We start from the raw sequence: 13,836 nt of genomic DNA, 5'->3' as shown, positions 1-13,836 counted from the left end.
AGATGTATTTTGGAATATCTGCATTCCATAATGAGATTTTGGACTTATGACCATAAGCACTGAGGTGCTTATGACCAGAGCAGGGGCTGAAGCACAGTTAAATATTTAAATAGGGAAGCCCCATTCACTGCCACCAACTGCCATTCCAAACTGACTCATTCGCAGTGGGTGTGGCTTATTTATTTGAATTTTGAACGGTGCTGCAGCCCCCTCCTCTGGATCCGCCACTGCTTGCGACCTGTAAGCATCTATGCATACGAATGTTCAGCTCTTAAGCATGGGCAGTGTGGCACATCATGTGAACCGTCCACAGGGGGGACTAGGGTTTATCTCTCGTGTATCAGGTCCAATGTGTGTTCCTGTAAGCTACGCCCCATGGCGTCGGCCCACCTGCAATGGTGTAGAGCGCGGTCACCACCAGCATCAGCACCGTGGACAGGTAGAGGTTCCATCCTAAACACACCTGGACAAAGAGCGCTCCGGAGTACAGGTCAGTCTGCAGGGAAACATACATGTAACATGTTAGGGAAAATGTGATGTGCCTCGCCGTCAGAACACACTGAAAATGGTTATACATATTCGATGGGGGCTATATTGTTTCTGTGCAGGGTAAATACTGGCTGCTTTGTTCTTACACTGCAATTTAGATTTCCGTTTGAACACACCCCACCCAAAACTTCCTCTCTCTGCACCTGTTACATCTGCCCACCTGCAGTGCAGCATGGGTTGTCTATCTGACAATCTCTGGCGTAATCTCTGTGGTAATAAATACCCGGGTAACCTCAATAACGCACCAAGTAACACGAGAAATGTCATGGCAGGCGTGTCCAGGCCTCTGGCATGAAATAAAAGCCAGCTACATGCCAGAGCTGGGCGTGAGAAAGACACCCCGAAATACATGACATAGGAATAGTTACAGGGTGTGAGGACAGCAGGTAGAGAGCGGCAGCTGCTTTGTATGACAGGTAACCTGTAATGCTGTGGAACTACATGCCCCAGCATGTCCGTCCTGCCAAAGTGTGCTGGGACTTGGAAGAAACACTTTAGTCTAAAGTCTGTAATCAGCATATGATATACACACTGCAGTACTATATGGGCCAGGCGCACTAAGCTTCAAAGGTGATAAACAGCCAGCCAATCAGCTCCTGCCTGTAATGTCACAGACTGTGTTTGAAAAAATGTGAGGCAGGAGCTGATTGGCTGGCTGGAAGAGCATCCTGGCTCTTCCTCTCCAGCGCATCCTGGCTTTTCCTTTCCAGCGCAACCTGGCTCTTCCTCTCCAGCGCACCCTGGCCCTTCCTCTCCAGTGCACCCTGACTCTTCCTCTCCAGCGCACCCTGACTATTCCTCTCCAGCGCACCCTGGCCCTTCCTCTCCAGCGCACCCTGGCCCTTCCTCTCCAGTGCACCCTGGCTCTTCCTTTCCAGCGCGCCCTGGCCCTTCCTCTCCAGTGCACCCTGGCCCTTCCTCTCCAGTACACCCTGACTATTCCTCTCCAGCGCACCCTGACTATTCCTCTCCAGCGCAACCTGACTATTCCTCTCCAGTGCACCCTGACTATTCCTCTCCAGCGCAACCTGACTCTTCCTCTCCAGCGCACCCTGACTATTCCTCTCCAGCGCACCCTGGCCCTTCCTCTCCAGCGCACCCTGGCCCTTCCTCTCCAGTGCACCCTGGCTCTTCCTTTCCAGCGCGCCCTGGCCCTTCCTCTCCAGTGCACCCTGGCCCTTCCTCTCCAGTACACCCTGACTATTCCTCTCCAGCGCACCCTGACTATTCCTCTCCAGTGCACCCTGACTATTCCTCTCCAGCGCACCCTGACTATTCCTCTCCAGCGCACCCTGACATGTCTGAGCATGGGACATGATGGAGAAATAGTGGAAAGTCCTTTGATCCCTGAGGTAATTGCTTTGGGACCAGTTCCAGTAATGTACAGATAACAGGGCGTGGATCTCTGCGTAATCATTTTCTGCTTGATGTAGCAGATTCATTGAATTCATCCGTCCAGACAGAGGTTACCGAATGCTGAGCGCATCCAGATAATCTGCTGGTTGTAATTACACCTATGATCATAACAAGTAGTGGTGTTGCCCATAGCAACCAATCAAATTCCAGCTATTATTTCTCTACTACAGTCTATAAACTGGTAACCAGATCTGATTGGTTGTTAAGATCAACACCTCCAATCATCCTCTGTAGTTGTTTGGTAAGTTTCCCCCTAAAGCGGCTGCAGGATGAATCTGCTGAACATCGGTTGCTAGGGTGAAGGGACATAGCAACAGAAGCGGCGGTAACCAACAAGTCAGAGATATTGTCAGAAACATGTCCATTATTTCAATAACACTAATAATGGTCAAGTAAAAAGGTAGCAGAGCGTAATCAACAAAACAAAACAATATGCATAAGGGTAAAAAACAGGAGTGATCACCCCTGTAAGTTTATTTGTCACCCCTACAAGCGGGCCTCAGGTTGGTGGGTACTTACGGAAATCTTGGTGAAGACAGATAGCAGTAGCGAGAGTGCAGACAGGTACATCTGAATCCTCTCTCCACCAAACCTTCTCTGCAAGTACTCCGGCATGGTGACAATCTGAAAGATGAAAGGCCGTGTTCACAGGCTATTTATACCATGCCTACTGCCCACATACACAGATGCCCGGACTTACGTCTACAACACAACTAAACTGTGCCACTTTTCTATCAGGATTCAGTGCAAAGATTTGGATCATACGATAAAGACAGTGGGCCAGATGTATCAAGCTTCAAAAAGTGAGAAAATGGAGAGTGATAAACAACCAGCCAATCAGCTCCTACCTACAATGTCACAGGCTGGGTTTGAAAAATGACAGGTAGCAGCTGATTGGCTGGTTGTTTATCACTCTCCAATTTATCAATGTTAACGATAAAGTGCATACACACTAGATGATATGCACCATAAATGATTAACACTATCGCTAACAATATATCATTTAGTGTGTACGCACCTTTAGACTATTTTGTACTCCTTATTCTTTTCAGAGGCACCCAACCCTAGGTCTTTGCCACCCTAATAATTACATGAGTGTCCTGCCCCTGGTGCACCTATATATAATTACCATTTGCTTATCCTAAATTGCTTTGTACTGTAGTCATGGTTTTCTTGTTTTTGCTCATTTATGTTTTCTACTAGGCGCTGCAGTGCCCTTGTGGCACCGTATAAATAAAAGATAATAATAATAAGGTTAATGATTTACTGTTACTTAAATATAAACACATTTTCTGCCTAATCACAATAAATCTGTTAATATTCAGTATAACAATATTAATATTCGAACAAAGTGTCTATTAAGCAACAATGCTTAAGTACAAACTGTTCCAGAAACTCTTTCTTGCCAATTTTCCAGCCTGCTCTGTCACTAACCCGCCAGAAGATGGCACTGTTACACTAGTAATAGACAGCACTTTGCTGGGGTAGTATCTCTGTACTGGAAGAAGATGATATGTGAGACCAGGACACACAGCTAATATGCAGGCATGTACTACATAAGATGTGTATACTACGGAGCGATGACATGCGTGTTTACCACTGCGCTACTGTACATTACATAGATACATTACTTGTAGTATCATTAGGGATGAACAACAGGGCGCAATTTACTAAATGATCAATTTTAAATCGATATCAACCTCGATCGATGTTGGGTTTCATGGGCTGAAATAAATTTGTCAACAGGTGTTTTATGTATAAATAATTGAAATCAACGTTTAGTAAATTTCCCCTGGGGGCGGAGCCTGGCATGGACATATTGTTATACGTTTTATACAGTAACAGGGGAAAACTTGTCTACTTTAAAAAAAAAAAAAAACACATTTCAGGTAGATTGTGAAAGCACCACCCAGGCCCAGGGTCACCATCAAGGGGGGACTGCTGGGACTTTAGTCCTGGGCCCAGACTGAGAAGGGGTCCCACAGCGTGCTACGGAGATTATGTTAATTTAATTGCAGCCTCCACTGATATATCCCAGGCTCCTCTCTTCCCCTGACTTTAAAACTAAAGCCCCATACAAACTAGACTAGAATCGTTCTGGGAGCGATATTCTTAGCAATATCAGCTGTTCTCCCTGACGAAGGATTATAGCGCATACACACTGAACGATATCATTAACGATATTGTTCAGTGACGTCAACTGCCCACCCACTCCCAGCATGCATTGTTGATGATACAGTCAACATTAAGCATGCAGTACAGACGATGGTGGGCTAGGGCGGGGAGGCTCGTTAACGACATGCTGAAGTGCGCGTCGTTAACAATATCGAGTGTACACGCGGAACGATATTATAAACGATATCACTCGGGAGGGCCACAATTAGTAATTAGAATACATAATTTATTTATTTTATTTTAATATATATATTTTTAATTTATAATACTATATGCTAGTTAATATTTACTGAAAATTGTATGTCAGCTGTGTAGGCGGATAGTGAAAACTTTACAATCAAAAGAAATAAAAGGCACAATCATTTGCCATGGGGGATGGCTGTCTATTCTGTCAGTCCTGGACCCCACACTTTCTGATGGCAGCCCTGGCAACACCCAGAACCATCTTATACACATTGTAGGCCCTGGGCAAAGCAATGCATGGGGACCATCATACAAGCCCATCCTGTGGTTCCGCGCTATCTCTCCACATGCTTCCAAACAGTGACTGGCTTTCAGCATATGGATTGGTGGATAGCTCTAGTCATCGACCAATCAGCATGCTGGCTGCAGGATGGGAGGCAGGTAGAGAATGCTGTGTGGCTACTCTGATTGGGTGACCACTACCCGCCCCTGCTGGAAGGGTCCTAGAACGGTGGGACCATGGGCAACTTCCCGAGATTGGCCCTGGCAACACCTTTGTGCTGGGCGCTTACTGTGAGGCTGAGAGGCATGTCAGACTTATGTCCCAAAGCAGTTCTAAAGTTTAGCGCTCAAATAAGGAGATTGGTGGCCATTTTCTTGTAGAACACATCCTCCTCATTCCTCTCCCCAGTGCTTCCTGCATGTGACATCACCACAGTGTTGTGCACATTAGTTATGGCCATTGTTAGTATACCATCGATGGATTAGCCATTGTAGGCTGAGTCAAGTGCTGTGCATGTGCATCCGGTTGGCACCACAAATGCGTTTTTTCTCATCAGGCACCCACCATCGATGGGGAAAAAAAACTCCCTTGCCATTGGGTATAGACCATCGACGGCTGCAAAATATATTCATGGTTGAAGGCCATGCCTAGAACACATCCAGCCCAGGTTTCAGGAGTGAGTAGACTTTAGTGGGGCGATACGTGATCCCGATGCTGAGGCTGCCAGTGGATAAAAGACCAACAGCGGCTTCCAGCTGGTTATTATCACGACAGCTATGACGTAAGTGTAACCCCCCCCCCACCAAGATGGTCTCCCTGGCTGCTTTGGTCACGGACCAGATGCAGCCACACTCCCCACGTGGCCATGCCAAACATACTGACCACATGCCCCTACAGTACTTACCCCAGAGGAGATATAAACTGGTACAAAGATCCACGCCAGGGCCAGTAAGATGTACGTGGCCTGTAAAATAATTAATAGCAGATTTAAATGTACATTATCCAAAAATTCTTATTGTGAAAACAATACTTGTTTTGTGTCACTTTCTCTTACCTATAAAATAATCTGAAGAGAACGTCTGTGGTAAACGTTCCGATACTAGACTTTTACCTGACAGATGAATCGCACGCTGGGATTGGCTATAAACATAGTTTGTGGACAATTACAATTTTATCCCTCCCCGCCCGCCTCCGGTCTGCCTGATCTACACACTGATAGGCCAGCGCTGCGCCAATTATGGTCTCCAAATGTCAAGGTGTACCGCACCAATCAGCGTTGTCTGGTTCTACACCACCCTGCATCCCCCCTTTCCCACCTGTCGCAGTGCACCCGTAGGTGGGGGTCCCGGCTGTAGCAGACAAACTCTGCAATGATGAATCTGCATGGGAGCTATGTCCAGGGTGGACAGGCGCACAGAATTGTTTAGCGAAAACCCAATGTTAAACCAAATATCTTCTGCAGATTATCATCCCCTGCCTATGCACCCAGACAATGCGCTGCCATCACAATGTGCCATTTCTTACATTCCATTCAAATCCGCCCACAGCGATGCCACCTGCCGCTCCAGTGCCCGCCAGTCCAATAAACAGCCCAGAGCCTTCACTGCTGGCAAAGAGAGAGGCGCCAATCTAAGGGTGTAATAGAAAAACAGAGAGATGAATATTAATATGAGAAACTAAAGCTAAGACATTAAACCTGTGCCGCTTCCAATTCCCCTTTTGTACCGTACCCCAGAACATAACATGCTGGTATGAATGTGTATAACAGGTTGAGCGTTACATATTGCTTTATGTTTCTATAGTTTCTGAGGCAATACCATGTGTTGCCATTCCAATGGGAAGATGGAAGACAGCCCGGGGGCCATGTGATTAATAACCACCAGGACCAGTGGCGGATCCAGAGGTGGGGCTGTAGGGCAGCTGCCAAGACAAAATCAGTTCATTAGCCAAATCTAGCTTCACTGCATCCATACCTAAGGGAGAAGGGCTGGGGGAATTTCAGCAGCTCAGGTAGCTCTAGGCATGCCCGCGTGACTAAAAATGGCAGCGTGATGCACAACCATGTCCCACTACAGCGAGGCCATGCCCCCATTTATGAGGCCATTCCTCCTTTTTCATTAACTTGGTGAAGGGGTAGTCCAGGTGCTCAATGATGTCATCTCCGCAAAATCAGATGATCATTGACCTGCACCCTGCATAGGACTATATCATTGTATGTCAGAGGGCGGGCTAATGGTTATGTAATACACAGCGCCACATGGACCTGGACGTAGACTCTTTTGGATGTGACCATTAAAAGTCATCAGGTATACAGTACTTCATGTTCAAGTGTTTGCGTGTGTGTTAAATGTATTAAGAAATATTTGTTTGACAACCGCTTACCCCACTCTCAGTCCCCTAATTCAAGCAATATAGAAATCCAGCTAACCTCATAAACATCAGATGTCTCCCTTCCGCCTCCAAATAAGTAAAATGTGGCTTATGGAGTGCACTCTCTGTTTGTAACAAATGAACCTCCATACATAACGTCTTCATCTCTAACAACCTAAACCTGCTGGCTAGAACAGAAACATGGCTCACACAATCAGACACAGCTTCTCCTGCAGCACTCACACTGTGGTCTCCACTTCACACATACCCCCAGGCCTTGTAACAGTAGAAGAGTTGGGGTTGGAATATTACTATAACAGTCCTCACATACACAGTTCTTCCACAGGTTCCATCACTCATATCATACAGTATGAAGTACATTCTATCAGGACTTACACTCCTTTCTCTCTGTGTGTTGCAGCTATCTATCGCCCACCTGGGCAGCCAACGCGATTTCTGGAAGATTTCTCTGCCGGGCTCCCTCACTTTCTATCCGCTGATATCTCCACTATCATCCTGGATGACTTCAATATCGCTATTGATATCCCAAAATCTGCTGCTCATGCCTCCAAACTACTCTCTATAACCTCCTCTCTTGGCCTCTCCCAATGGATGGACTCCTCTACTAATCGGGAGGGCCAGTGTCTTGATCTTGTATTCACCAGTCTATGCTAAGTTTCTGAATTCGCTAACACTCCTTTCCATCTCTCAGATCACAACCTTATCACCTGAATACTGCCCTCCATTACTGCATACTCTATGTCACTGAAGTCTCCAATCTACCTCAAACCTGAATATATATAAATACTAATGACTAGGTGATTCATCGCGCCCTACGGGCGCTCTTCACACCGTCGTAAGGGGCTGCGCCCCCTTAATTTGTGAACATTTGTATATGAGAAAGATGGTTAGAATTGTATGAAAGATGGCCTGTATTGCAACTTGAGTTATAGGTGAAATGTGTTACATAGAGAGCATATGATGTGGAAGGGGTGTGTATTTTTTTGTTTAAATAAAAAGCGGTTACAGAGTAAGATGTACATTGATAGTGTGGATGGTACAGTGACATTTGTGGGTGTGGGGGGGGGGGCGGGGGCTGTGTGTGCATGTTGTTTAGGTGTGTGTGTGCAATAGTATAGTAGGGTGTTTTTGAGTCAGCGGCTCCCCACTGGCAGAGGTCACGACACAGGAAAACAGGAGGCTGGGTAGTGATAGGGGTGTGTGGGCATAAGGGGGACTAAAGAGGAGGGTGGGAGATACTGTGCAGCTTCTGCCAGTGGGTGAGGGTCCAGCGTGGCAGTACAGGAGTACAGGATGGTGGCCCTTAGTCAGTGTCTCCTCCTACTGGGTGGGAGTTCGGGTGCATGAGAGCAGGAGGCTGGGCTATGAGGCATGATAGGGGCATGTGGGCAAAACAGCGTCAGCGACTCCCCAGTGGTGGAAGTTACGGTTCAGGAGAGCAGGAAGCTGGGTAGTGATAAGGGTGTGTGAGTATACGGGGGACTAAAGAGGGGCTTAGGGGTGCCGTGAATTGCGGGAGGGGCGCGGGGGGTGCCGTGAATCAAGGGAGGGGGGGCGCAGGTGTCAGCGAATCACGGGAGAGGGTTGGGGTCCGCAAAGCGTGGGAGGGGGCGTGAATTGCGCGAGGGGAGGTTGCGAATCGTGGGAGGGGGGGTGCGCGGGGGGTCCGTGAATTGCGGGAGGGGGTGGGGGCACGGGGCGCGATGAATCACCTAGTTGGTTATATATTCTTGTAGAAGGATGGTAGGATGTTGCGGTCATTCAGAATGCATTTACATAAACAGTAATAGTAGCAGTAAAAGATCTGACTTAAAACACCTACAGTAAAACAGAACAGGTGTTATATATTATACAAAGAATTGGTTGATGATGTGTAGGTTGACGTGCACATAGTTCATAGTTGTCACTGGAAAAAAATTGCTACAAGAAAAAATCAACACAGAAAGTTCAACACATGTAAATGTTGACATAAGTGTGGCACTTCATCGGTGTCCATGTCGACACATGAGAATGAATATGAAAACATAAAAAAAAGAAAAATAAATCTTGAAAAACTCATGTCAACCTTTTTCATTGTCGACCATAGCCGTGCCAGTGTTTTGCATGTGCCATTTAATCCTGGGTTTGCCGTGAATCGCGCGCGAGGGTGGGGGGGGAGGTGAGGGGTGTCCGCGAATCACGGGAGGAGGGGTCGTGGGTGGATGCCATGAATTGCGGGCGGGGGGGTGTATGGGTGCAGTGAATCGCGGGAGGGTGGGTCGCGGGGGCAGGGGGTTGCCGCAATGACAGGAGGGGGGGTCAGGGGTGGGGAATCGCGGTAGGGGGGGTCGTGGGGGGCACCGTGAACCGTGGGAGGGGGGGCCCGGGGGGTTGGCGCGAATCGTGGGAGGGGGGGTCGCGGGGTGCCGCAAATCGCAGGAGGGGGGGGGGTGTCACGGGGTGGGGCCGCTAATCGCGGGAGTCACCGGGGGTGCCGCGAATTGCGGGGGGTGTGCTGCAAATCGCGGGAGGGGGGTCGTGGGGGGTGCCGCGAATCGCCACAAGAAAAAATCAACACAGAAAGGTCAACACATGTAAATGTTGACATAAGTGTGGCACTTCATTGGTGTCCATGTCGACACATGAGAATGAATATGAAAACATTGAAAAAGTGAAAAATAAATCTTGTCAACCTTTTTCATTGTCGACCATAGCCATGTCAGTGTTTTGCATGTGCCATTTAATCGTGGGGATGCCGTGAACGGGGGGGGGGGGGGGGGAGGGAGGTGCATACCCAACATGACCCTCTCCAGGAGGGACACATTGCTCTGTTTCTGGACTTTCTTCTTAATTTATGGATTACCATCACCTGTGCTTAAACACCTTTCTTATCAATTACCCTGTTTAAAACAGGTGATGACAATCATAAATTAAGATGGAAGTCCACAAACAGAGCATTCTGTCCCTCCTGGAGAGGGTCATGTTGGGAGGTATGGAGGTGTGGGGCGCTCACCTGGTGTGTCTGGTGTGTAGCTGTGTCTTTGCTGTGTAACATGGAGAGGCAGAGGGTGTCTGGCACTGTCTGTAGGCTCACTGGGCTGGTTCTCTGTCATGTGAGTCAGAGGCTCCAGACACACTTTTAATGACAGATGTAGTAAAATATATAAGAGATTTTCAAGACCTTTCCTCGTCTCTGCAACAACAGCTTGTACCTATCTCTGCTTTCACTACTCCTGAGATGGCTGTAAGGCACCTGAACCATAATCTAGAAATAGCCCTTGATGAAGTGGCTCCAGCTACCCACCACACTCCACGTAGGCCTAGATTGCACTCTGTGAGTAAGACTTAAAGTGGTCCTGGACCGGTGGGGGAACGCATTGACCTTGACACCACCCTTCCCCCCATTAGGTGGAGCCAGGGCCAGAGCTACGGTTTGTAGAACACCCATGCAAACTATACATTTGTGCCCTACCTCCCATTCTTTATAAAGGGACTTACATCTCACAAGCAAGGGGTGAGGTCACACAACAGTTCCCTGAATTTAAATTACGCTGCACAGTAGCACAATCTTATTCAGAATGCACCGCATGTAGTACCCTGATTGGTATTACACCACATAGTAGTGTACCTTATTCAAGCAACACACAGTAGTGCCCCTTATTCACGTTACGCTATACAGTATTACCCCTTATACATGTTACGCCACACATTTATGTCTTATACACAATTATAAACAATTCCTACAGTAGTAGTGCTGCTTATACACATAATGCCCACAGCAGTAGTGCCCCTTATACTAAACGACCACAATAGTAGAGACCTTAATCTGGCACTGTCTATAACTGTCAGTAACTACGCAGTTTGTTATATTTCTGTTTCATATTGTAAAGCGCAATGGAATTTGCTGCTCTAAATAATAACTTTTACTAAATAATTAATAAATAATCTGAGTGCTACGGCCAGCTAAATGTATGCCACACATGCAGTACTTTCATTTCACCACCAGATGGCGCTGACTTTCCCATTACGTCTGACCAGCAGGTTGTCTGTGCCAAGAAGCTGAATAAGTTCAAAAGCCAAAAAGCTCTAGCTAATCCATTATACAAATCCGAGTGAATCCTTACAGATGTAATTCCCAGGACTTGTGCATTAACCCGTTCATTAATACAGTTACCATAGCCCCGGGTATTACAGCCCAAGCTACCTGCAGTCTTCTGTTCCTCTCCAAGCTATATTATTATACTTATCCTTCATTATTATGGTGCCACAAGGGTTCTGCAGCGCCCAAGTACAGACCTAGTGTTGTTGGGATGCCGAAAAAGCCGGTAACCTGGAGATGGGGGTTCATGTATCCCCAATAGATGCAGGGGAACTAATTATGTGATTTGTGCTAAATTGTGGCACCGTAGCCCCCCCCCCCCCCCCACCCCACACTATACAGTGCCTGTATTCTCAGCACTGAAGGGCAGGTGGTGGAGTCACTTTGATGTGACATGCTGCCACACCCTCTGACAGCCCACCTGTGTGCCAGCCACGCCCCCTATGCACCGACCCATTTGGTTAGTATGGGAGGGAGGGAAATATGCAAAAAAGTGAATTCTGTGGAGCTGTAGAGTAGTAGTTCAATAAGGTCCTAAGTTGGAATATTAGTGAATGGATCCCACTAATAATACCAAGTGACGCCTGTACCCATATTACTATATTACATTGGGTTCCTCAATCTTACTCCTACCGTTGACAAGAATTCCTGCACTAATGACAATGAATGCAAGCTGTATGTAACTGTTCCCATAGAGCACAGACTGGTTGGCATAGTGGTCAGCATTGCGGCCTCACAGCACTGAGGTCTTGAGTTGAATTCCCAACAGGGTTTGTCTGTCTTCTACATTTTTAGTTATATTTTTGCAATCTAAAAACCATACCGGCGGGTTAATTGGCTACTGACAAATAAATGTGCGTACGTGTGGGAGGAATCCACCAGGGCAGGGACTAATGTGAATGAGTTATACATTCTCTGTACAGCGCTGCGGAATATGTGTGCGCCATATAACCGCTAACAAGCCATAAAGGTGGATACGCAGAGACACCTGCATCTCTGTGGCCGGGACAGCCCTACGCTGGGTTTCATATTTGGCAGCACTATCAGCGCAGAGGTGTGCCAGGCCCATAGTTACAGTACGTATGCACAGTTCCGCGGACACACAAGACACGCCCCGCACACAGGCTTCTGTTCCTCTCCCCATCTGCCCCCCTCCCTTCTTTCCAAAATGAGTCTGAGACGCTGGGTCCTAAAGGGTTGAGGAAGAGTCGCAGTACTCACCGGCCACCAGGCCATGTTCCTCCCGGCCAGGAAGTAGCCGCTCAGCGTGTTCCTGTTGACCCGGCATGAGGACTGGAAGAGAAAGAACAAGTCAGGTCATTATTCCCGGCCCTTTTATCATTGGGCAAAGTGAGCAGCCATGGGATCCACACTATACATTGACAGTCGCTATTGACATGCCTTGGCTCAACATGGACAAATGGTTGCCACAAGAAAAGGTTGACCTGAGTTTTTCCCGATTTTCCCCCCTATTTTTTTTAACCTTTTCCTACTTTACCATCCAGGTAGACTCCCATTGGGTAAAGTGTTAGCGGAGCAAGGAACCAGTCTGGCAAGTGGAGGGAACATTTCTGCAAAGTCACACCCTCTTTCCTCAAATCCACACCCATTTTCAGGGATGTGCGGGCAGTGGCTGTGCCGCTTTTCCGCACCGACCTTCTGTGTAAGAGACATGCCACTGCCTGCACTGCACATTGGAGACACCACACACGAGACCCGCTGCCCCACAGGAGAACTGAGGCATAAGAGACCCAACACACAGGAGACAAGCCACTGCTGGTGAATGGGAGACCCGGCACTGGCGGCTGGTGAGTGGGAGACTTACCACCGCTTGTACTGAGGGATGGGGGTGGGCGAGAGGGATATCGAGGGACAAAGTGATGCCTGTCACAATCTTTTCAAATTCCTGCTCTCCCTTATCTCCCCCCTGCCCCCTAACCCCCTCCTTGCCTCCCCTCCCCACACCCCCTCCCTCTATCTCTATCTTCCTGCCTCTCACTCACCCTGTCTCACCTCTCTCCCCTCTTTATCTCCCCAACCGCCCACCCCATCTCTCATACTTTTCTCCCCACCACCCTGTATCTCATCTTTTGTCCCCTTCTCTTTCCTCTTTTTTGCTCTCTCCCTATCCCGTTTTCTCTCCCATGCACTCTCCCCTGCTGTCTTTATGATTTTTCTCTCAACCCGTGCTATCGCTTTACCACTGCCCCTGCTCACTCCACCTCTTTCTCTCTCTGCCACCGTCTCTCTTTCTCCTCTATCTCTTTCCTCCCCCTCTCTCTACCGGACACCTTCTCTCTCTATCACTCCCTTTCTCTCTTTGACACCCTCTCTCACTCCCTGTCTCTCCCTTTCTCCCCCTGCCACCCTCTCTCACTCACTGTCTCTTCCCCTTTCTCTCCATGACACCCTCTCTCATTCACTCTCTCTCCCTGACACGCTCTCTCATTTCCTGTCTCCCTCACACCCCCTCTCTCACTGTCTGTCTCTCTCTCTCTCATGACAATGGTGCGGGGAACTTTCAAAATGTTGCTATAAGGCCTACAAAGTTCTAGTTACTTCCCTGCTCCAAGCGTCAAGCCCTGAGAGTATCCAATTCCTATCATTGTGGGCCACAGTCTCTGCTATTACAGGCTGCTCATTGCACTGATATAACACGAGCGGCTCTTTGCTGCCTTTGCATTTAAAGGACATGGCATTGTGGCTGTACAATTCTTACAATTATGAATTGGGCCCATAAAGCAGACATAAGTATTGGGCC

General features: G+C 47.9%; 1 protein-coding gene across 1 annotated transcript in view; it reads right to left on the bottom strand.

Moving 5' to 3' along the window:
• SLC5A10 (solute carrier family 5 member 10) overlaps nt 1-12,368 on the bottom strand; it is an 84,852-nt gene extending 72,484 nt beyond the window's left edge. The window contains exons 1-5 of the mRNA XM_083152653.1: nt 12,297-12,368; nt 6,131-6,235; nt 5,511-5,570; nt 2,485-2,589; nt 391-496 (exon numbers count right to left, since the gene is read on the bottom strand). Coding sequence (XP_083008779.1) covers nt 391-496; nt 2,485-2,589; nt 5,511-5,570; nt 6,131-6,235; nt 12,297-12,311 — 391 coding nt within the window. The 5' untranslated portion in view covers nt 12,312-12,368. The remainder of the gene's footprint in view (nt 1-390; nt 497-2,484; nt 2,590-5,510; nt 5,571-6,130; nt 6,236-12,296) is intronic.
• Nucleotides 12,369-13,836: the final 1,468 nt, after the last annotated feature.

Source organism: Crinia signifera, chromosome 7 (assembly GCF_055691185.1).
Source record: "Crinia signifera chromosome 7, ASM5569118v1, whole genome shotgun sequence".
Lineage (NCBI taxonomy): Eukaryota > Metazoa > Chordata > Amphibia > Anura > Myobatrachidae > Crinia > Crinia signifera.
This window is presented reverse-complemented; position numbering and strand designations above follow the sequence as displayed.